The sequence below is a fragment of the Pelophylax lessonae genome (genome assembly GCF_965119305.1).
Source record: "Pelophylax lessonae genome assembly, chromosome: 1".
NCBI lineage: Eukaryota > Metazoa > Chordata > Amphibia > Anura > Ranidae > Pelophylax > Pelophylax lessonae.
The window spans coordinates 471,952,382-471,977,492 of NC_138768.1; the positions used below are offsets into that span (position 1 = coordinate 471,952,382).

The 25,111-nt window shown below is 44.2% G+C and overlaps 1 protein-coding gene across 1 annotated transcript in view; it reads right to left on the minus strand.

The window, feature by feature from the left end:
• Positions 1–2,904: 2,904 nt before the first annotated feature.
• R3HDM4 (R3H domain containing 4) overlaps positions 2,905–25,111 on the minus strand; it is a 105,689-nt gene continuing 83,482 nt past the window's right edge. The window contains exons 5-8 of the mRNA XM_082248002.1: positions 17,789–17,874; positions 10,820–10,905; positions 8,270–8,325; positions 2,905–3,014 (exon numbers count right to left, since the gene is read on the minus strand). Of these exons, the coding sequence (XP_082104128.1) occupies positions 2,911–3,014; positions 8,270–8,325; positions 10,820–10,905; positions 17,789–17,874 (332 nt within the window). The 3' untranslated portion in view covers positions 2,905–2,910. The remainder of the gene's footprint in view (positions 3,015–8,269; positions 8,326–10,819; positions 10,906–17,788; positions 17,875–25,111) is intronic.

The window sequence follows — 25,111 nt, forward strand, 5'->3', positions numbered from 1 at the left end:
TTAACATATTCTGTTGCCTAGTTACTCCTTCGGAGCAAAGTCTAATACCCCATATGTGACGAATATGAAGAGGCGGCGACTGTCGGAGGACGTAAGAGAAACAATATTTTAAGCAACTGACAGCATAGATTCATGAAAGACAGAAGTTGTCAAACAAACCTGATTTCTTTTTATGAGGTGGTAAGTAGAACCTTGGATAGAGGGGTGGCTGTGGATGTAGTATACTTGGATTTTGCAAAAGCGTTTGACACAGTTCCCCACAAATGGTTAATGTTTAAGGTAAAGTCTACAGGCTTGGAAAGATCAGTTTGTAAATGGATAGAAATTTGGCTAAAAGATAGAATTCAGAGAGTAGTGGTTAATGATTCTTACTCTGAACAGTCTAAGTTTATCAGTGGTGTACCCCAAGGTTCAGTGTTGGGACCCTTACTTTTGAATCCCTTTTTAAATGATATAGGGTCTGGGATTCAAACTACCATTCAGTCTTTACAGATGACACCAAGCTTTGCAGTGGAATAACTTTCTTATAGGATGTCTACAACTTATAAGCCAACCTCAATGCACTGTTTCATTGGGCAACTATGTGGCAAATGAGGTTTAATGTTGATAAATGTGAAGTTATGCACTTTGGGGCTAAGAATATGCACGCATCATACATACTAGTGGGGGTATAACTGGGGGCATCCATAGCAGAGACGGATCTGGGTGTCTGGACAGCCAAGTTCTTCTCCACCCTGAACTTGTCCAGTGGCTACTAGCAAGTCCCAGTATGGGACCAGAACCAAGGGAAAAACAGCGTTTATCACAGCTTTGGGACTATTTAAATTTAACTGTATGCCCTTCAGCCTTAGTAATGCTGTAAGGTGGGGCCAAATTGCGCAGTCTATGCATATAGGAGCACAGCTCCATAGACACACAGCTTGAGAGCAGACATGTGCCCCGATAGAAGGCAGCTTGCTAGGAGCCACATGGAGACAAGGAGGAGGAGTCAAGATCACCAGCTGGGGAGCCCAGAATAGGAAGTTCTGGGCTACTTGTGCAATACTACTGCACAGAGCAGGTGAGTATAACCTGTTTATTATTTTAATTTTTGTTTAAATTGCCTTTAGTAACATTAAGTTCTGTTCCAGGCAAATATTAAAAAAATATCAAATGGGGATATAAAAGTAGAGAACACCAGCAAGATAGTATAGCTATTGTTATGATAATTAACACACAGACACAAGAAACTCCAGTTCACATTGTATTGGCATATGTATTACACAGATTGGTAACATAAGCACAGATTTCACTCCATTTTCAGTACCCACAGAAGTAGTTTAAAACAAGGTGGCTGCATGCAATCCTTACAAAGTCTGAAAGGTTTTAACAAAATCATATGAAAAGGTCTCAAAGCTGCGTACACCTCCTAACATTTTTTGGCACTGTGAAGAAGTGAACAGACTCAGTCCTAACATCTGAAAATATAGCCTAGATTTAAAAAAAAAAAAAAAAATTCGTTTGATTAAGATACCACAAGGTGGTAAGGATAACAGGACATATATGACAGTGTCTCCCTACTTTCATATGGGTTACAAAATAGCACCATATTCTGCATCAAGAGCTAAGTATGCCATTTTACAGATTCTGAACCCCGGTTTAAAAAGGGCATGAAAAAGCATAATTGTGTAAACCATAAAAAGCCTAGCAAGCGACATGGTTACTAATCTACTATGCCTCAGCATATGTAATCTTCTGGACTATGAGATTTTGGCCTGCTTGTGCAGCCATCTATACAATTACATATGTACAATTTTACATTAATACATTCCACTTTAGGCCCATCTGTCAGAAAGAATTCTGCACATAATAGTATAAATACATTTGATTATACCAAGTTCTGAAAGAGCGTTAGGAATAAATACAAAGCAGCTTAAGACAAAGAAAGATAAGCCCACCAATAGCAAAAAGGCTGCCAGAAGCATTATTTCCAAATATTGCATTTGCATAAAATTTGACTTCGGGCCTGTTCACACCATTTCAATGCGGTAACATGCACAATAAAACGCATTATGTGCATTAATACAATGCCATTTATTCTCAATAGCACCCCTATACACCTTCTCAGTGCACTGCCGAAAAACTTTGTGCATAATTTTCAGTTTGTTGTAGTGTGTTAGATAGCCCTTTTAACTGAATGGGATGACCAAACACAAACTAACCTACAAACCAACACGTGACAATGTACTGTACATATGTTTAATGCACTGCAGTGGACTGGACTAGTGTGAAAAGGCCCTTAACCATAGCAACCAGTCATTGGTCCTTATGTAACTAGTACATAGTATGATCTGGTTCTAAACAAAGTTACAAGTAAATGCAAAATATGCAAATAAAGCCGGCCAATAGATGGATCAAAATGTAGCCGGTTCATCGGGAACTGACTGAATTTCAATCCATCTATGGGGACAGGGATTGTACAGAAGCCGATCTACCAATCGACTTCTATACATCTAGCCTGCCGGATAAATGCTGCTCAATCTGCCGCTATAGGAGGCAGCACTTATCACTGTATTCTTAACACAATAGCTCAGCGGGAGCGATTTTCCCGTCCACTTAGAATGTGTGGATGGGGAATCGGGGCAGTTTTTTTTTTTTTTATCAACCCATTGGTTGAATGAAAAAGAAAATCATCATCATCATCATCTACTGGCTGCTTAACTCTCTGGAGCATATAACAGGCAGGAGAAAAAGCACTAGTGTGCAATAACTCATAGAAACCAAACCACACAGTAGCTTCTGAGAAGTCAGCTTTTGTGCTAAAGTTACTGTGAATTATTGCACAGAACTGTTCTTTGTACCCTGTTATTAGGCCCTTTTGTTTAAATACATTGTCAAACTGACTCGAGCATCCACCAGTTTATTTATGGGTCAGCATTTCATTTGAAGATAGGCAGAGAGAAGCAATTCTGGGGGGCAAAAATCTCTGTTCCTGTTCACCACACGCATCTGACGTTGGCCTTGGAAGTCGGCACCTATAATAGGAAAAGATAGGAGAATGGAAATGAGGATGACAGTACTGATAGCATTTATTGCTGTCTAAAATTACAAGTGTCACAAATACGGTTTACAAAATCATTTGAACATTAGCTGTACAAGCAAACATGCTACTAAAAATTATAATTTTTCAATTTTAACGCTGAACTTCAAGCATGTATAAAAATCATCATTTAATTTATTTATGTATTGATATTACAATATTTGATTCTTAAAATGCAGGAGGGTAGAAAAAAAACAAAAACAAAATACAAATGAGAGTGTGGGCAAATCAGCTCCCTTTGCTTTGTGCATTGCTGTCAATTTAACTCAGGAAGCTTGCAGCCAGGAGGGAGCAGAGAGGTGACCTAATCACAGTGATGATGCTTTTGCATTGTCCAACAAGCCTGCTAGCCTTCCTCATAAGACTGTATGAGCAGATTTCCAACTCTACTAATATTTAGCAGTATGTCTGCAGCTTAGCTTTAAGAGTGACATTTTTTTGCACTATTTATACAGCAACTGGTAATATTGCTTAGTAAAAAAAAAAAAAAATTATAGCAAATGGGACAAACATTACATTTTTAATGCAAAACATTATACCATATGCTTTGGGCACTAGATGAACAGCGAGTTTGAGAATGCCATGACTAAACCTAACTAACCTAAAATGATTTTTGTACTCTCCATAAAATTTTTTTCTTTGACTCCATTGAGGCGCACAAGAAGTCTTATACCGTCAGGTTATACTGCCACCTACATGAGAATTGGACACTGGACCAAAAAAAAAGGCCAGTGCAGGATAACACCCCTCCCCCCCAACCACTCTCCCAGCATGCCTCAGTTTTGAGGAAAAGCAGTACAAAGCGCATGATCATATACACAGAAGCATGGGACTGGGACCTACTGTTCCTCAATGGATCCCAAGAAAAGGATTTTACAGGAGTACAAAAGCCGGTTAGCTTTCTTGTTCATTAAAGGGACACAAAAAGTCCTATTGTTGGGATGTCCACATGCAGTCCAACTGAGAGGTGGGCAACAACAAACAAATCAGTAACAGGCCCGCAACAAAACACAGAACTGGGGACCGCCTGCAGCTCAAACAGCCACCTGAAGAACCTTACTTTGACATCAGATGAGCCCTGAAGAGCCACCTGGTTAAAACTTGGAGAATAGGTGAACAAAGAATCAGGTGGCAGCCTTGCAAATCTGACAGTAGCCTGATGCTGAAGATCCTAAGAAGCACTTACAAATATAGTAAAGTGCGCCTGGACAGGAAAGGCACCTGATCTTTAAGACTAAAGCCCCGTACACACGTACCGAATGTCGGCCAAACGATCGGCCGTCTTTTGTCCGGTGCTGTCCTGTCGGTTGGAAAGTGCTAAAGACTGCACACAAATTTTTTCGGCCAACAACAGCCGACTGCAGAAGTGATGCCATGTGATGGTTAACTTTCCATGTGTTTTTTCTTCTCTGAGCATGCCCAGTCTTGCTCATCTGCTGTTAGTCGGCCGAATTCTGTACTGACTGGCGAACAATCGGCAGTTCTGGTGACGGCCAACAAAAATTTTATAGCCTGCACACCCGATTCTGTTCGGCCGAAAAGTCGCAGTCGGATGTCGGAAGCATCATACTAACAAGCCGACAATCGGCCGATCGTTCAGGGGCCGAATATTTACGGCCGACAATCGCTACGTGTGTACGGGCCTGAAGTCTGAATTATGGTCTGTTTGACCCACCAGGAAATGGTTGAACGAGAAGCTGGTTTGAACCATCAGGAATGACAAAAAGAAAGTCAGTCTTTCTGAAGAAAATACTGGCTGCGAGATAAACTCCCACAGGCAAACTACAACCGGGCAATGGAGGAAGATTTCCTTTTGATGAACTGGAGCCAGAGGAATGGAAGGACAGTGTCCTGGTTGAGATAATTGGGCTGAAACTACTTAGGGTAGGTAGAAAGTTCTGGGCCTTACCACCACCTTGCAAAATACCACGTTGTTCTTGTGCAAAAACCAAGTAAAATTTTTACAGCTCAAATGCCACAATCTGTTCATTCAGGTCAACTGGCCATTATGTTTGCAGGTGCATGTCGGGTTGAATACTGGTTCGTCAGACACATTAAGCACCTGTTAGCACACTGCCTCAGCATATAGTGAGCCCCTCACTAAAAATTAGCTTCACAATTAAGCCTCTACTGGGCAAAACATGTTAAGAGGGGGTTCTCTTATGGGTAGGAGACTAAGCTGAAGCCCTTTTTTACTAAGAGGAGCTCACTATATATGCTAAGGCAGTGTAAGGACCGGCCCCATTTTATTATAAAGTAGTCTATACAGGATAAGGTCACAAACTCAAAGAGAGACTTACCTTGCAGAGTTGGTGGATATTAAGAATTGCAACTTTGTGAGTGGAAAGAGGACTATCCCTGATAGGTTGTTAAAAGGCCATTGTTAAAGTGCCAAGAGAACCAAATTAAGATCCCACACTAACAGGGGAGCCCACATGGGAGATGCCCTACATGAAAGTCTGTATTAATGAATGGGAAGCCAGCAGTCCCTGGAACATGACTGCAAGAGTAGATCCCCTACCCTTGATGGTGCTATGGGCCAAATGCTGGTCCAGGCCCATCTGTAAAAAGGCAAGGATTTGTTACTTTGAGAATCTCATGGGGTGAAAGTTCCTCGTCCATCCCCAAGTGAACGTCCCCTACCATGTGCGGGGATAGGCCTTCTAAGAAGTAGACTTTCAAGCCTTTCAACATCGTGAAAATCACGTATTCACAAATACCTCTGTAGCTTACAACCTGGACTTCAACAGCCTTGCCGTTAAATCCAGCGACTGTAAAACAGAGTGGTAAAATGATCTTTGAGACAGAAGATCCGGATGATGTTGAAAAGCCCACAGAGCATCTGCCACCAGCCTTCTGAGGTTGGAATACCACATCCATTGGACCAGTGTGGAGAAGCAGAAGACAAAATGAGTTTTAGGGAGAAAAAGCATAGATTAGGGTGCACTGATCCTACAGAGCCACCAGAACATCCACTGCTTCTGCCAAGGGATCCCTGTAGCTGGAGACAAACCCGTCTAGTTTATTGGTGAAACGTAACTCCAGGTCTAGGTTCCATTAAGTTATGTGTCCCAGTGAATGTGCTTTATAAAAAATATGTAGCTGTATACGTTATTTCACAGCGCCGATCACGTGACAGCCCCCTGCTGTCTTCCCGATCTGAGAACTACAGCGGGAGGGGCAGAGAATCCCCTGCTGTGAGCTGGGAGGAGAGCGGCGGGCAGTCACGTAAACGCTGAACGACGCTCTAAAATAAGGTATACAGCTACATATTTTTTTTTTTTATAAAGCACATACACTGGGGCACATAACCTAATGGAACAAAGAGGATTCTACTGACAAAACACAATTATTATAGCTGCAGGAGGGGATGGGTGGGCAACAATGCCAAGCGATTTTGAGAATAAGTTAGCAATCATGTTGCAAGGATCTGCAGCTTCAGGTGTATAGGAGTGTAGGGGTGAGAAATCCTTCACACCCTCCTCTAAAACTGCCTCCATATCCTCTTCATTCCTTTCCATGCCCACCTCTTCTTGCTCAGGCACGTCCGAATCTGACTCCGGTATAAACAAACAAAGAAGATGGAAAAGCCCTGAACAGAGATGGCTGTATTATAGCAGTTTGTGGTTTGAGGAATTGTGACAAAGTTGAGGAAAAATCTTTTGTCAGGTAGGCCACTCTTTGCATTTGGGTCCTGCTCTGGTTCAAGCATTGTCACTCTGAGGTTGACTGTTGTACGGGCCTTTCGCAGATTGAATATCCACCTGAGATTTTGCCATGGCTTCCACCATAGCTACGGGCGTTTCTCTGTGGGGTACTTACGGAGTAGGGTATGAAATGTAGGGTAAGCATGTCTGGAAATAGAATGCAGCAACTCGGGGATGTACACCATCCTGAATTAAAGTCCTGGCAGGAGGAAACACCCAAGTTACCTTAAAAGGGCTATAGACAAAAGTGGCAGTAAAGTGAGCAACCAGTGGGGTAGTTGTAACACCTTGTAATCCACTTGAGACCAAGCTCTGAGTGGTTGAATTTTAGCACCCAGTTTGAAATATTTTCACTAAAAAGTTAATACATCCCAGTAGCTGTGAGATACAGGGTGACTTTGTCTGTCCACGACACTGCAACATATATAGGAGTCCAGGCTTTGCTCATCATGGTGGGCATACCCTGGAAGAGGTCCCTTAAAAGTCTGGATTTCATAAGGACGGATCACAGCCCTGGACCTGTATAGCACCCTGTGGCTAACTACATGTGTTGCATCAAGTGCCAAGGTAAATGCCCATGCAGGATCTAGTGCCTGCAGAAACGTTACAGGCCATCCCTACAGCGTGCGGTCCGGGTATGGCTCCAAAGGTTTTACCAAAGTTGCACTCATCCAGAAGCACAGTTTCTATTGTGCTATTAAAAGACCATGAAGGAGTTGATTGAATAATCCTAAAATAATAAATTAGGTGAAGAGTGATTTCTCTTCAAGAGAGGCGATCCATCACCTTTGGATACTAGCAAAAAAACCGAGGACTCTGAAAAGCTTACCTTGTCCAATCACCTTAAGGAATAAGTCTACAACGCAGGGTCTATGAAAACTTAGCCTGTGTCCTATATGATAGTTAAATGTTACTCAGCAGAGCTGAAGAAAAGAGGTCAATCCTCCTTGGGACAGTAGTTAGGCATGCTGGGATTAGGAGGAAATATCCTAGGCTGGCCTAGTTTTTTCTTTTTTTTTTGCCAGAATCCAAACCTCCTTGAGGTGGCAGTATAACCCGACAATATAAGACTTCTTGCATCTCTTCATGGACAGGAAAGAAAGAAGGTTTTGCTTTACTAAAAGCAAATAAAATCATCAGCTGCCTTTAGAATGATGAAGAACTGATACATTGTTTAGGCAGCTGTGTTAAAAATGAAACACACACTTTGATTAAGTGACTGCAAAAGTAGTTACCACTTAAACAGAACTGTGCTTCATCTCCACCGTTTATCTAACAGTTATTCAATATTATCATGTAGCAAAGAAGGAAGCTTGATTGACATAGTAAATAGACAGACAAACACCTATAGTTTTATACATACATACATATATACATACTTGAAATAGCTAAAAAAGCCCTCCAAGCACTTCAACAATCTGTATAATATGCCACAGACCTTCCTGCACTGCCCCCATCCCAAAACAAATCCCACAATTCTTACTAGCAGAGGCCAGATCCATGTACTGACACACAGCGTGCAGCAGGAGGCGCTGGTAACTGCGAGAAAACCAGATGAGATTATATATTTGAAATGTACAAGTTTCTATACAATTTATTATTGAAAAGCATTTAACAGAACAACAATGACAAAAAAAATAAATAAAAAACTGTAAATTATACATTGAAACCAGTTTCCTATTGACAGAGAATACATTTTACATGAATTTGAATTTATGAAGTATAACTTTAAAAAATAAATAATAAGTGATTGCTCAACTTAATTCCAGATATCAGACAATTTAAATATAAATGTAATTGCTATGGGTGCCATTTTTTAGGTTGTATACATAAAATCATAATTACAAAAAGTCTGACTGCTTTTTCCCCTTTAATATAAAACCCTATGTGGCATTACATCCAGTGTAAAACCAAGGGATTAGCCAGAAACAATCAGAAACCTAACCGTAGACATCAATTAGGGGCGATCATATATACAATTATTAACCACTTGCTGACCAGCCGCCGTAGATATATGGTGGCAGGTCGGAAGGTTCCCGCGAAACGACGTACCCATATGTCGCTTCGCGGTAGCGATCGTGTGGGGCGCACGTGCCCATTCTCCAGCGGGGAAGCTAATCTGCGGGCCGGCGGCCGCAATTGCTGCCGGGCACCCGTGGAGACCGAACGGCAGTCTGCTGTTGTAAAACACAGCACACCGTTGTACTGTCAGCAATCAACACAGGGCTCCGGTGTTCCTCCTATTTAGGAACACAGGTGACGGTGTGGATTCTATAAGCCCATCCTCCCCACAGTTAGAAAACACCCCTAGGCATACATTTAATCCTTTGATCGCCCCTGGCGTTAACCTCTTCCCTGCCAGTGTCATTAGTACAGTAACAGTGAATATTTTTAGCACTGATTACTGTAGTAATGTCACTGGTCCCCCCCCCAAAAGTGTCAAAAATGTCAGATAGGTGTCCGATCTGTCCGCCGATATGTCACAGTCCCGCTAAAAATTGCTGATCGCTACCATTACTGGTAAAAAAAATAAATAAATAAAAATTACGACAAATCTTTCCCCTAGTTTGTAGAAATGATAACGTTTGCGCAAACCAATCAAAATACGTTTATTGGGATTTTTTTTTACCAAACATATTTAGCAGAATACAAATTGGTCTAAAATGATGAAAAAAAAATTTGATTTTTAATTTTTTTTTTTTTAATTAGGAATGTTATATAGCAGAAAGTGAAAAATCTTTTTTTTTTTTTTTTTCAGAATTGTCGCTCTTTTTTTGTTTATGGGGACCCTTGCTCTCTGGGGAAGCAGTGATCTAGTTGCAGTGGTTTAACAACGCTTGTTCATACATATTGCGGTGACTGGCATTTTCCCTACACTGGATTATCTCCAGTCACAGCTATGGCAATTGTTTTCTATGTGCCCTGTTCACACAGAAATGCAGCCCAGAGGTGTGGTACATTGAGCTGCAGTAAAATGCAGACATAACATTTTACCGCTGCACACAGGTAGGCACCCCATGTCACAGAACACCACAACACACCGCATTGTTGTGAGGAGACATGAATAAAGGTGTCACTTTGTACACTTAAAAGAAAGCTTAAAAAAACCCAAAACACTGCAGTGGCGTACCAGTGGGAGGGTGGAGGCGTTTCTACCCCAGGTGCCAACACATTGGGGGGGGGGTACAGAGAATTGGATGAAAAACGGATTCGGACTTCAGTTTTTACATTCGGTTGTGTACATCCATTTTTAAACATATTTCAAATTTTTGGAATAATTAGAATTTTAAAAAACGATTGACCGAACAAGATTCTTTTTTTTAGGAATAGCTGGTTGCTAAGGAGCCTCTCAGCGAGCCGGCTGCCTCGTCCCTAACAGCCAACAATGACTCAGCGGGGAACCCTGCTGACAGCTGAATCGTCATCAGCTGTTAGGACGCCGACATGTGTCGGCTCTTAACCAATAAAAAACAGATGCAAAAAACGGACCATTTGTCTGTTGACACCCATTTAGATCCCCTCCTGTTTTTTTATTTTTTACCTGATGAAAAATGGGGCTTTTTTTTCCATTTCAAAAAACGGACGTGAGCGAAGGTGGATGTCAGCGGAAAAAGTAGTAGCTAGCAGAGCGAAGAAACAGCTATAAACCCTTCTAGGAGACCACCAAAAACTGAGGCATGCTTGGGAGGAGGAGGGGTTATACCAGGCCGGCCACAATTCTGTTTTAGTGTCAAAATCCTTCTTTAAGCAGCAGTGAAATTCAACAGTCTCAAAGTTCCTGTGTCCCTCAGTGAAGAAAGAAAACCCATTTGATGCAAAGTGCATCAGCTCTATAGTTTTATGTTGGAAAGGGCCAATGCTGTGACATGTTTAACACCATACCCTAACAATATGAGAATTACTAAACACACACATAAAAACAAAAGACACAGATTTATTTTTTTAACTTTAAGTTGCGGATAGGTTATTAAATGCTAAAAAAAAAAAAAAAAAAAAAAAAAAAAATGTAGTAGAGGAAATCTAGATTCGGTACCTGTTTTCCATCATGGCAGTATACACTGACTCTGGACTGACTGAGAAGAATGAGAGAATCTCTTCCTCCAAGCACTCAAGGGTACCCTGAAGGAAATGGGAAAAAAGGCAAACTGTTACCTAAATTTCAGCAACAGTTTCACCACACATTTAAGGGCCTTTGTGTTTTGCTTCTGACGTGAACTTAAGATTTTTTCCAGATGTGAAATGCAGCATTTACATTTTAAATAAGTCCTAATGGAGCAAAATTAATTTGCATGTGTATTGTTGCTTTTACTATGAATCATGCTGCTTTGCAAGTAATTTTTTTGCATTTAGTTTTCTTCAAAAGCTGGAACACTAGCACCTAAAAAGGCAGCTGGACCAACTTTATTAGGCAGAGCTGTGCTTTAAAAAAAGGTACACAAACACACCTAAAATGTTGCCAAATGCAGCGAATATTTTTTTTTTTTATTATTTATTTTGGGGGGTGGGTTAGTGGAATTGACTGCTTGAAATACATTTTTCTAAATGGCTATTATTACTGGAAGTAAAACCAGACCCATGAGTGGGCTACATAGAATATTAACAGATATGTGAATGTACACATTTATACCACACCAGTCCTATGGAACGAATAAGCAGCTCAGATTTTTTGATAGTTGTTTTATACCTGCAAATAACTTTAAAAGGAGGTGGTAAACACTTTAAAATGTCACATTGGATGGGTAGAGGAGACATGAGTAGAGGAGACATCTGCCATCCACATCCAGTGTTCCTGCTGCTTGGTCTGTATGTGACAGGATAGAATAAAAATCTCCATAGAAAACTAGGGGAAATCTTTTGGCACATAAGTTGAGCAAGAGGAGAATGTTAGATTGCTGGCAACTAGTATGAATATGGAAAAATTAGCATTAAAAAAAAAAAAAAAAAAAAAAAAAAATACAAAATATACTACTTAATACACCTCTTTATAATGACACAGATAAATCTACCTTTTCAGGGTTTTTTTGGGACCAGAAAGTGTAATAGATTTTGCATGGAACAAGTTTCACCAGCAGGCTGTGGTTTAAGACTGATAACCATTTCCTTGCAAGTCAGTAACTAATGCTGACTCACGAGGGAAAAGTTATCAGTTTTAAACATATTGATGATCACCTGATGAATTATTTCAGAAAGGGATGCTTCTCATCTGACTAGACTAAAAAAAAAAACATAAAATTAACCATCAGAGAAAATGAAGAACACAACCTGAATAAAGGCTTAAATGAAGGAATAAAATCAGATTTTTGACTTACCGTAAAATCCATTTCTCTGATGTTCATTGACAGACAGCTCCTGATTCTTCTTAACCATTGGGTTATACTGCCCCCTACAGGAGTAGGACACTAGGCAGGAAAAAGCTGGACTTTGCCTATGGGCAGCCCTGGGGGGGGGGGGGGGGGGTATACACACCCGCTCTCAGCTATAGGCACTCAGTTTTATTACAAGCAGTGTCAGAAGAAAGTCAACTCCACAGAGGGGTGGGTGCTGTGTCCATCAATGAACATTCGAGAAATGGATTTTACGGTAAGTCAAAAATCCCATTTTCTCTTTCATTCATGGACGGAAACAGCTCCTGATTCTTAACCATTGGGATGTCCCAAAGCAGTGTCAAACATGAAGGGTGGGAAACCGCAGAAAAAAAATTTCCAAGGCTAGCCATAGCCAACCAGGTCCTCTAACAGCAGCAGGCAAAACCTTGCGGCCAAAAGAAGCATCCGCAAATGCCAACACATCCACTTTACAAAAAACTGTAAAAGTGTGCATCGACGAACAGGTGGCCGCCTTGCAAACCTGCATCACTGACGCTGGATGACGGAAAGCCCCAGAGACAGCACCCTAGTAGGTGTGTACCTTGACAGGGAAAGGAGGAACCTGACCCTTGATGCAATAGGCCAGAACCAGCGTCTGATCCATCTGGAAATGGTCACAAAAGAAGCGGACAACCCTTTGAAAGGTCCGTCCGTGAGCACAAATACAGAGTCTGATTTCCTAAAAGACTCTGTAGCTGCAAAGTACACCCTAATTGCCCGCACCACATCCAAGGCATGCAAGGCATGCAAGGCAATTTCCTTCGGTTGTTTAGGCCTGGGACACAGGGTAGGCCACACAATGTCTTCATTCAAATGAGTCAGAGACCACCTTAGGAAGGAATGAGGGACAAAGGCAAAGCACCACCTTATCCTTGGGAAACACACCATAAGGTGAACGACAGGATAACGCCACCATTCCGACACCCTGCACGCAGAGGTGATAGCCACCAAAGAAGGCCACCTTCTGGGGCAGTGAAGCAGGTAAGCCTCCCAAATGTTTTCAAAGGGAGGCTTCTCTAGAGCTGAAAGCACCACATTAAGATTCCAGGGCGGCAACAGAGCCAACACTGAAAGAAGCATATGTCGGACGCCCTGAAGAAAAGGTACGCACCAGAAGTGTGTGGCCAAAGGTCGTTGGAAAAGGGCTGCCACAAACCGATATCTGGCCCTTGATGGTAACTCTAAGGCCAATTACTGTTCAACCCCCTATTGAAGGAAGGTTAAGATCCGATCCACTGAGAAGGAGCAACGATGAACCCAGAGAGACTCAAACCACGCAATGTACGTCCTCCACATACGATGGTAGATCTTTCTAGAAGATTATCTAGCTTTTAACAGCGTAGGAATCACAGACTCAGACAAACCTCCATCCTTCAGCACCTGGCGTTCAACAGCCAGGCCGTCAAAGCCAGTGACTGTAAAGCAGGATGGAAGATTGGTCCATGGGACAGCAGATCCTCCTTGAGAGCAAGTCCCCAAGGAGCATCGGCGACCAGTCTTACCACATGAGCGTACCAATACCGACGAGGTCAGTCTGGAGCCACTAGAATGACCGGAATCCCTTCTGCCTGGATTCTGCACAGGCGTTGTGGCAGACGTTTGAGAGGCTGGAATGAATTGGTCAGCCCACCTTAGAATGCCAGCTACTTACTGCCAGCTACTTACTGAGCCGCCGGGACACTTCTTCTTGGTGATTGATATAGACCATGGCCGTGGCATTGTCCGATGGAAATTTGTATCGCAGACACCTGAGGACGAATTATTCAATGAGCCAAACAAAGATCGCTCAGAGTTCCAGTACATTAATCGACAGTCTGGACGCTGCCAGAGTCTGGACCCCCTGAGCACGTTTGTGCAGAGGACGTTTTCATGCGCTGCTGGAGGAGCAGAGGAAACATCCTCAATATCTGAGCACTCCGGGTGCGGGGACGCAGACCCAGGAGGGAAGCTATATACCAAGCTCACCCCGAAAACATATCAGGAGGCCACCACTGCAATCCCACAAAGGGGACGCTGACGGGCCCAGGAATGGACCACCTACTGCACCCCGCAAAAAAACAAGGGGGGGGGGGGTCGCCCTCCAAGTTCTCTATAGAGGGCAGAATAGAATATAGCCCCCTTCAAAGGGGCCACCTGCCGGGACGCGAACGTGCAGGCAGGGTGCCCCGATGGTGCCGCAGCGCTAAAAAGGGGCAGATGCCCCACACAATAATGGCAGCAAAGCTGTCATTCACATAAGAAGCGCCCCCCACAGTGCCACCTCTTCAAAAGCGAGACGCCAAGCTGACCAAATAACCTAGCAGGCCACAAGCTGTGCCCTAAATTTTCGTGGAGGCCTAGCTGCAGGTGCACGGATCCTCAGCCAGGCAGATGCCCAAAAGGAAAAGCAGGGGCTTCGGCTAAAATGCACTGGGGACGCCCGCGCACCCCCCCCCCCAACGGAGGCGTCCTGAATTTTTGTGGGCGCCCAGCAGTTTGGACGCAAGCCCCAGCGGAGCGGACCACCCAGGGGAAGGCGGATGCCCAAATGGGAGGCAGTGGTCTCAGCCACTCTCACAGGGTCTGCCTCACAAAGTTTCCAACGAGTAGGCCGCAAGGGCCACGGCCTAAATTTTTGACCAGATCAGGCCGCGTGCAGCGCGTACCAGGGGATGTTAAACCATCCGCTTCCCCAGCCCAACAACTGCCGCAGGGAGCCCAGAGGAACCTTGCTCAACCTCCCCCGTTGCGCACCAGGAAACCCCGGTCAGCAGCAACTCCAACCAGCACCCCTTAAGAGCATGTGGCAATAGCCAGCTCATAACCTCACCCAGGGAGAAGGGGGACCGAAAGACTCACAGTGACCACCGAAATTTTAGAGGGGACCCAGGGTTCCCATTGTCCCAGGGAGGGGCCCCACGTCCACCCCAAAATGCTCCAGGGGTAGAGGGAAGACAGCTACTTACCACACCAGGAACAGGGTGGGCACCACAACATCGTAATGCGGGTGCTGTCGGCCGGGAGGAAGCGCTGCAATTCAGGCCAAATCCAGTTCATATGAGCTCTCGTGAGAATTAAACTCGCAGGCAGGCCATCTGTCCTGTGGGGCTATGTCAACGGCCGACCTACCGCGAAGCAACGGTCTGCACGCGCACGCTGGCCAGACTGGGGGGGTCCTAAGGATCTAGACTATCCAGTTCGTCGCCCAGTCTGGCACTTGATTGTAGATCACAGGTACAAAATAATAAAATTCCATTTAAAAAGAAAAAAAGTGCCAGGACCAGAGATCCCAGTCAATCCCAGAGTGCCAATAGCTGAGAGTTGGTGTACCTCCTCAATTTTTTATGCTGAAATGATTTAATTATTATTAAAAAAGATAGAACCTAACAGAAAAACAAACAATCTACTTACTACAGTGATTACAGTTACTAATTGTGGCACAAATCATCCATATGAATCGGAATTCAACATTTTCATTTGATGATGCAAAGTGTACTTGCTACTTTTTGGAATCCCAATATCCAAACTGACATTTTTTTTAGATCATAACTCATACTACAAACCTATCATAAATGCTGAAAACAAATCTAAACCCTTGGTTTATAATCAACCATCTATTCTAGTCACATTTGGCTTCCACATTGCCTCTTCTATACCAGCTTCTGATTTGCCTCCTTTTACCATCTGATACCACTTAGACACAGTCAGGTCTTATACTGCCCTCTCTATCCCCAGTTCACAATCAGCTCTCACTCTAAATGTCAAATACTCGCATCACAGCTCTTTTCCACCTGGCCATGATAGTCTCTCTTTCTGTTTTTTTCTCATCCATCTCCGATCTACAATTAGCTCCTGCTCTGCATTCCTCCCCTATTCCCCTTGATCAGTTTCTCCCACTGCCTGTTCTTCCAATAGTAACATGACCAACTCTGCCTCTAATCTCATCCTCCCAGTTATCAAGTCTGCCGCTCTTACCATTGCGCCACACTCTTCTCCACAGACCCCTTACCACCACTAAGAGTTTTTCACTGTCTATTTTACCCACAAATTGTCCTTGAATAGTTATTCTGCCAGATCCTTCTTCCCATGGCCCATCATCACTTCCCATTCAGCCTCTTTTCTGAAGAGACCAGTGTGTGATTATTAAAAGCTGCATTCCAGGTATGGATTTCTTATTGCATAGTTACTTTGGTCCAGCTATCCATATGCCATACCTGCAAGACTGCTGTGAAAGCAGAGAATCAGTGTAGTAGCTGACTCTAGTACACTGATTGCCACAGTCTTCTTGGTTCCATGCCTAATTGCTTTCTGACTGAACATTGTGGACAGGAGGAACAGTGATGCATTAATTGAGAAAAATGCAAGACATTCTCTGAATAGTGCTCATGCCAAGTAAACAACCCCCTGTGGTAAAAATGCAGCAGATCAACTGCTCAGCACATGACCTGGAAGATGGCAGCGATCACTGTAGTAGCGGCATCTACTACAGTTATTTTTAGCTTCCACAGCACTCAGGTGCCACAAGTATGGCATATGCATATCTGGAGTTAATAATGAAGCATGCAATCTAATTTAAAGCAGAATTCAACCCAAATGTTTATTAAATTGCAGCTCATCAGTTTCTAAATGTGTCAGCTTCAATTTTTTTTTTTTTTTTTAGGCTTTTTTCCTTTAATTTTCACCTGTGATCTAGCCGGTAACACATTTCTTGTTCTAGGGTGTCTCCACTCTTGATGGAGGAGCAACGAAGACACGCTTGGACAACAGCATTGTACACCTAGGGAGAAGATAGAGATAGATGCTAGTGCATCTAACACTATCTCCATCTCTCTGTCTATCTATATATAAAACCAAACTCCAGCTAACATTTTAATTGCAGTTACAACAGTAACTGGTATTTTTCCCCTTTGGGATAAAGGTTGTACATGAATGAATGAAAACTTACCACTGTAAGCATCCCTATCAGTATTAAATGATTTGTCTAACTGCCACTTTAGCTGGACAGTCAGTCCCAATCAGGGGACTCAGTAAGATCGAGGCAGCGGTGAAGCACATACCTCACTGGAGGGCCGCACAAACGTGATGATGCGGGGGGCGGTAACCGGTTTCGGAGCACACGTGAACCGCTCCTTCTTCATACCTCCGAAAAACGGTTAACGACGCAGCCCCCCGCGTCATCACGTTCATGTGGCCCTCTAGTGAGGTATGCGCTTCACCGATGCCTCGATCTGACTGAGTCCCCTGATTGGTTCTCCCCTAGTGTCATCTCCCAGCTGCTGGCCAGCCTCAGGGACAGAAGGACGCCGAGCTATGAAGATAAGTTTTTAATATGTGTCAATAAAATTATTTACATCTGCTACACTGAGTGGCACCCTTCTCTCTTTTCTGCATATTCAAATATACAGTGATTGTGAAACAAATTTCCATGACTTTTCCAAAACTTTGTGGGTTAAATTATTTTCCAATACTTTTCCAGGCCTGGAAATTGCCATTTTAAAATTCCATGACTTTTCCAGGTTTTTCATGACCGTACGAGCCCTGTGTAATACATTTTTGTTTTTGTGTTTAATACTGCTTTAACAATATACTCTGGATGAAACATAGTTTAAGGATGCGTGTCTGCAGCCACCTTTAGTATGTAAAAAAACAGTACTTGCCATCGGAATGTGACGTCTTTTAAGGGTACAGCGCAAACTACGGTTGATCCTCTGGTAACACTCCTCAGGCGTGTAAGCAGGGTGCTCTTGAAAAAAAACAAATAAATAGACATAGCGAATTTTAGCAAAGCATCAACAGAAAATTAGGACCCTTCCACTGAACAAGCTGATTAAGCATTATAATGTGTTTTCACATCACATTTTTGTGGGCGTCACTGCTGGTCTTTGGATTCAGTAAATGTATTTCTTTAAAATGAAAATAACATCCAAAATCTGGATTGTACATTTATGAAGTTCTGAATTACTTTTTCTTTTTTCATTTTCTTATTATTCATCTTTCTTCTGAAAATGGTACATTTTCTCAGTTGAAACATTTGATAGGTTTTCTATTGTAAGGTAATAAAATATGGGTTTATGAGATTTGCAAATCCCTGCACTCTGTCCTTTTCAAACTGGCACCGTATTGGCTTGTGTCAAACACAGCAGTGCACCAGAACCAGAACCTTAGCCTTGTGAAGAGGATCTGTAATCACTGGAGGGAAGATTTCTACTCTAGGCAGCAAGTAGATGAACGTGGGATACGCTTAATTACGGGTAAATTAAGTGACTGAAGCTTTAACAGAGCCTGCAGCTTTAGAGGCCAGTTAGAGCTCATTTTAAAGATCATATACTTCTTAAGAGTAATATTTCAGTGTTTTTACCATGGCTATCAGTGTATGAACACATGACTAATGCATAATAAAATCTACATTCCCAAAATGTGATTTTTTCCTGGAGATTGACAACTTACGATTGCTTTTTCAGTCAATGAGTACGATTCAAACATCTCTTGTGGAAACATTCATATAGTAATACGTTATTAACAAGCACTTGCGAACATTGGTAACACAGAACAAAAAAATTCCCCTTGATCAGCATATGCGTAAAACGGTCTATGCAGACAAGGGGACCCATTATGCAACAATGCACTGTGCATTTTTGCAACAGTGTGAATGGCACACCGGTAAACCTCTACTGGTATGTCATGAAGCCTGACCGATTTACTCCTATAAAGTTTACCTTGGGTTGTCTTGTCCCTAAAAGCTTCTGGGACATGGCAAAGGTTGGACACTCGTTCTCAGCATCACAACAGTGCACTTAACTGATGCATGTGCAGTGCACTCTTCCTAGAGAAGAGAGTATTGCTGGGAGAGAAGGAGAGAGCACACACTGCACATGTGCTGCTTTAAAAAAAATGAAAAAGGAAGAAGCACGCTTCCATGAAGCCGAGAAGGGGCATCCAAGAAGCTTTGATGTGTCCTGGAAGCTATCAGGCACAAGTGAAAGTAAACAATATGGGATTATATCGGGCAGGCTTGGGGGGATTCAGCAGATGCCTAAAGGTGTGGCAATCACATTACACTGCATTTTCCAAAAAGACAGTGCATTGTATTATACTGGAGCTCCTTGTCTGATGGTTCATTCTACTTATAAGATGGACTAGGAGTTTAGGAATATATACACTGAAAAAAAAATTTGATTTTGACTTCCTGTAAAATCAATTTCTCTGAGTCCACTGACGGACGTAGCTGCTGCTTTAAAATCAGAGACGAATGAGTAATAATTCCCTTCCACTAGGAGTGACCAGGTAGAGTCAAAGGCTTTGACACGCCCAGGGGGGCGGGGTCCATGGGTCTAGGCCCCGACCCCTTCAACCTTGGCAAACAGATAACACTAGAAGTCTAAAAAAGTATAGCCGTGCTCTTGAGCGCCTGTGGCGAAAGACTGGGTCTCAGATAGATTTCCACCAATATAAATCTGCCCTCCATAAATACAATTCCAGTCTCCACACCGCCAAGCAGACCTATTTTATCACTCTCATTAACAACTTGTCATCCCTCCCCCGGCAACGTTTCGCTACATTTAATTCTCTACTCCGTCCTCCACTACCTCCTCCCACTGACTCACTCACTGCCCAGGAAATTGCCAACCACTTTAAACAGAAGATTGATACAATTCGTGAGGAAATCACTGCTGTTCAGATACCTTCCATGCTTCACGCTTCATGCCCACAGGTGCGATCACTACTTCCCTCATTCAACCCCACTACTATAGATGAGGTTGCTAAACTACTTGCGAACGTCCACTTAACCACCTGCCCTCTGGATCCTGTTCCCTCGCAAATGCTACATTTACCCTCTGGCCCTATTCTACGCTCTCTAACCCACATCTTCAATCTCTCCCTCTCTTCCGGCATCTTCCCCAACTCTCTAAAACATGCACTAGTCAGCCCCATACTTAAAAAGCCCTCACTGGACCCAACCGATCCTAACAACCTACGCCCTATTTCCCTGCTCCCCTTTTTATCCAAACTCCTTGAACGTCTGGTCTACAACAGACTGTGTGACCACCTTGCCGAGAATAGCCTCCTTGATCCCCTTCAGTCTGGATTTCGGCCTCAACACTCCATTGAAACTGCTCTCCTAAAACTGACAAACGATCTACTAACTGCCAAAACCAATGAACCCTACTCTGTACTCCTACTCCTGGACCTTTCTGCTGCCTTTGATATGGTTGACCATCCCCTCCTCCTCAAAAAACTGTACGCCTTTGGTCTCCATGACTGTATTCTTCACTGGTTATCTTCCTACTTATCCAACCGCACCTTTAGCGTTACTTACAATTCTACTTCCTCCTCTCCTCTTACTTTTTCTGTTGGGGTCCCCCAAGGGTCTGTTCTCAGACCCCTCCTATTTTCAATCTACACGGCCTCTCTAGGTCAGCTGATAGCCTCCCACGGCTTCCAATACCATCTCTACGCTGACGATACTCAAATCTATTTATCCACCCCTCAGCTCTCTCCCTCAGTCTCCTCACGTATCACTAATCTACTATCTGATATATCAGTCTGGATGTCACACCATTACCTCAAACTCAATCCGTCCAAAACCGAGCTTATAATCTTTTCTCCACCACATGCCCCTTCCCCTGATCTCCCTGTCAATATCAATGGCATTACTATCAGCCCATCCCCGCATGCCAAGGTCCTGGGTGTTGTTCTGAACTCTCTTTTAAGCCCCACATCCAATCACTGTCCAAATCTTGCCGCCTCAACCTCCACAATATCTCCAAAATACACCCCCTTCTAACCAAAGACACAACAAAGCTCCTAGTTCACTCACTGGTCATCTGGCGCCTCGACTACAATTCCCTTCTCATTGGCTTACCTCTACACAGGCTATCCCCCCTTCAATCCATCATGAATGCTGCCGCCAAGCTCATCCACCTCACCAAATCGCTCAGTGTCCGCTGCTCCTCTGTCAAGCCCTCCACTGGCTTCCGCTCACTCAACGAATTAAAATTAAAAAATACCAACAACATCTTACAAAGCCATCCACAACTTGCCCCCAGCTACATCACTAGCCTAGTCTCAAAACACCAACCGAATCGCTCTCTTCGTTCCTCTCAAAACCTCCGGCTCTCTAGCTCCCTCATCACCTCCTCCCATGCTCGCCTCCAGGACTTTACCAGAGCCTCGCCAATCCTATGGAACTCCTTACCCTTATCTGTCCGATTAGCTCCTACTCTATTAGCTTTTAGACGATCTCTGAAAACCCTCCTCTTCAGAGAAGCCTATCCTACCCACACCTGACAACTGTACCTCCATTTTCTCCATCAGCTCATCCCCCACAGCTATTGCCTTTTGTTTCACTTGACCCCCCTTCTAGATTGTAAGCTCTGACAAGCAGGGCCCTCTAAATCCTCCTGTATTGAATTGTATTGTAACTGTATTGTCTTCCCTCATATTATAAAGCGCTGTGCAAACTGTCGGCGCTATATAAATCCTGTATAATAATAATAATAATAATAATTACCCCTGGCCTCATCGTTGCATCTTCAGTTTAGTTGCAAGCAGTGAATAACCAAACTTCAGAGAAAAGAGGGGTGGGAGCTACGTCCTTCGGTGGACGGTAAGTAAAAAATCCCATTTTCTCTTTCGTCCACTGACGGACGTAGCTGCTGCTTTAAATCATAAACGGATGGGACGTCCAAAAGCAGTAACCACTGAGGGGTGGGGAAAGGACATACTTAAAAGAATGCAATGCCCACGGCCAACATAGCTAACACATAACATGGAGCCCAACAAGCAACAACTGGGGCTCAATTGTAACATAACCATAAAAGGAGAAGGAAAATTAGACTGCTCCTTAATAACACATCCACTCTGTAAAACTTGGTGAACATATGTACAGACGACCAAGTGGCCGCCTTGCAAACCTGCATCACTGACGTCCGATGGCGGAAAGCCCAAGAGGCACTCAACGCCCAAGAATGAGCCGTGACAGGGAAAGGAGAAACCTTGCCCTTAAGAGAATATGCCTTCACCACCGTCTGTCTGATCCACTGAGAGATGGTCGCCACAGACACAGCCTGACCCTTATGGGGTCCATCCGTATTCACAAACAGAGAGTCCGACTTACGAAAGGACTCAGTAGTCTCCAGATACACACGTATCGCCCGAACCACATCCAAGCAATGCAAGGCAATTTCCTTAGGATGTGAAGGTTTCAGACAAAGTGACGGAAGCACTATGTCTTTGTTCAGTTGGGCGTCTGAAACCACCTTAGGAAGAAACTACGGATTAGGTCGTAACACTACCTTATCCATGTGTATTACCAGATAAGGAGAGCGGCAAGATAGCGCGGCTAGTTCAGAAACCCTGCGTGTAGAGGTGATAGCCACCAACAAAGCAACTTTCTGCAACAAGGCGAGCAAGGAAATGTGTCTTATGTTCTCGAAAGGAGATTTCTGAAGAACCAATAGAACCAAATCAAGGTCCCAAGGAGGTAACGGAGACCTCCTGGGGGGAGCCAAATGGCGAACCCCCTGAAGAAACATACGAATCAAAGAGTGCATAGCCAAAGGGCATTGGAAGTACACAGCCAAGGCGAGATCTGACACTGAGTGCCCAACGCCAAAAATTGGTCAACCCCTTTCTGTAGAAAGGTAAGAATCCTACTGATAGCAAATGATCTAGGATGCAGCTTCAGCAATTCGCACCAAGCAATGTACGCTTTCCACGTACAATGATAAATCTTCAGAGAAGTGGACTTCCTAGCCCTGAGTAAGGTAGGGAATCACAGAATCGGACAGACCCCTGTCCTTTTAACACCTTGCTCTCAACAGCCAAACCGGTAAAGCCAGCGTCTGTAAAGCAGGATGGAAGATCGGACCCGGAGATAGAAGATCTTCCCGCAGAGGAAGTGTCCACTGACCTACGACCTTCAGCCGAATCACGTCGGAGTACCAGGATCTCCGGGGCCAATCTGGAGCCACCAGAATTACCGGAATCCCCTGCAACTTGACCCTGCGTTGCAGGTGAGATAAAAGTTTCAGCAGAGAAAATGCATAAAAATTAGCCCGTACTGGCTTCTAGGGACCCACCAGGGCGTCTACTGCATCGGCCAGAGGATCTCTGGACCGAGCCACAAACTTCAAAACTTTCCTGTTTTGTCTGGCGGCGAACAGGTCGACATCCGGGGTCCCCCACCAGAGACACAGCTGGTGGAACACTTGTGGATGCAGGGACCACTCTCCCTGATCCAGGGTTTGACAACTCAGGTAGTCCGCCTGCCAATTGTCTACGCCGGGAATGCACACAGCGGATAGGGCTGGGACGTAGTCCTCTGCCCAATGCAGGACCTCGGCTACCTCCAGAGTCGCCAAGGCACTCCTGGTGCCCCCTTGATGATTGACCTATGCCACGGCCGTGACATTGTCAGACTGGACTAAGACAGAACACCCCTTCAGATTGTCCATTCAGTGGAACAGGCACAACTTGATTGCTCTCAGATCTAGAACGTTGATTGGGAGCTTGGACTCCTTTGATCTCCAACCCAAACGAACCAGACTGTCCAAGGATCTCCTGTTGCAAAAAGTCTCGTGTGAAAGGCCCAGCACCTGCATAGATGACCTGAGAGACACCAGGTCGCAAGCCAGCAGCGACAGAATCGCTTCCCTTAACTTCTGTAACTTCTGAGGTAGAAATACCTTTGCCCAAGCTGAATCTAGGATCATCCCTAAATACTCCAGTCTGGTTGTTAGGACCAGGGCAGATTTCTGAAGGCTGAGATTCCAACCGAACTGCTTCAGAGTGTGAATGGTCACCTCCAAATCCCGTTCCAATGTCACAGACGAGTCCGCTCGGAGAAGAAGATCATCCAGGTACCCCAGAATCGATATTCTGTTGTAGCAGAGCCAGGATAGGGGCTAACACCTTGGTGAAGACCCTGGGAGCAGAGGCGAGACCAAACAGCAACGCCACAAATTGAAAATGGTCCTTGCCCACCACGAGATAGGCATCCTTGACATCGATCAAGGCCAGCAGTTTCTCCTGATGCAAGAACGCCACCACTAACCGCAGGGACCCCCCCCAAGGAATCGCTTCCTGCAGCCCCACAAGGCGGTCTGGGGACAGCTGAACATTGGAGGGAAAAAAAAATCTGTCTGGCGGACGGGAACTAAACTATCTTGTAACCGGACAGAATTACCTTGTGGACCCACCTGTCGTGCAACAGTGAGGTCCAAGGATCCGGGAAGAAACGTAGACCGGATCTTTTCCGCCCAAAGTCTGTTTGGTTTTCTGCGATGCAGTCGCATGAAAAAGACACTTCTGGGCTGTAAAGGAAGGACCTCGCTTATGCGAGGGAGACTTACCCTTAGTTGAGTGAGGAAGGAGTGTGCTCTTTCCTCCAGTGACGGTCTTGATCAAGTCATCCAAGGAGGAACCAAATAGGCGATCACCCTGAAAGGGAAGATCTGCCAAAAGCTTCTTCGAAGCCTGGATGGCTGACCAGGACTTTAGCCAGATTGCACGTCTGATGAGCACACTTACCACTGACGCTCTGGCTGCGAGCGGAAGAACGTCCAGGTTAGCAATGCATATAAAATTGCAGAGTCTGCGATAATTGGTCAGCGAGTTCCAGGGCAGATGACGGTAACAGGGTTACCGTCAGTGCCTCTCTCAGAGCCTTTACCCATTCAAACAGTCTGAGAGACTAGAATGGTAGTTAGGGCAGGCCTGAGAATAGATCCCACTACCGTATACAGGTGTCGGGATAAGACCTCAATACGTCTGTCAACCAGATCAGGTAGAGGGGAGGATCCTGCCACTGGTAAAACCGTGGCCTTGTGAATACCGCAAATCTGGGGGTCCACCTGAGGGGGGACCGTCCATTTGCGTAAGATCTCTTCCTCAAACGGGTAGCGTCTAGCCAAATGTTTGGGAATTGCAAGCGAGTAGTTACCACATGGAGAACACAGCAAGGTCCATCAGCAGCATGT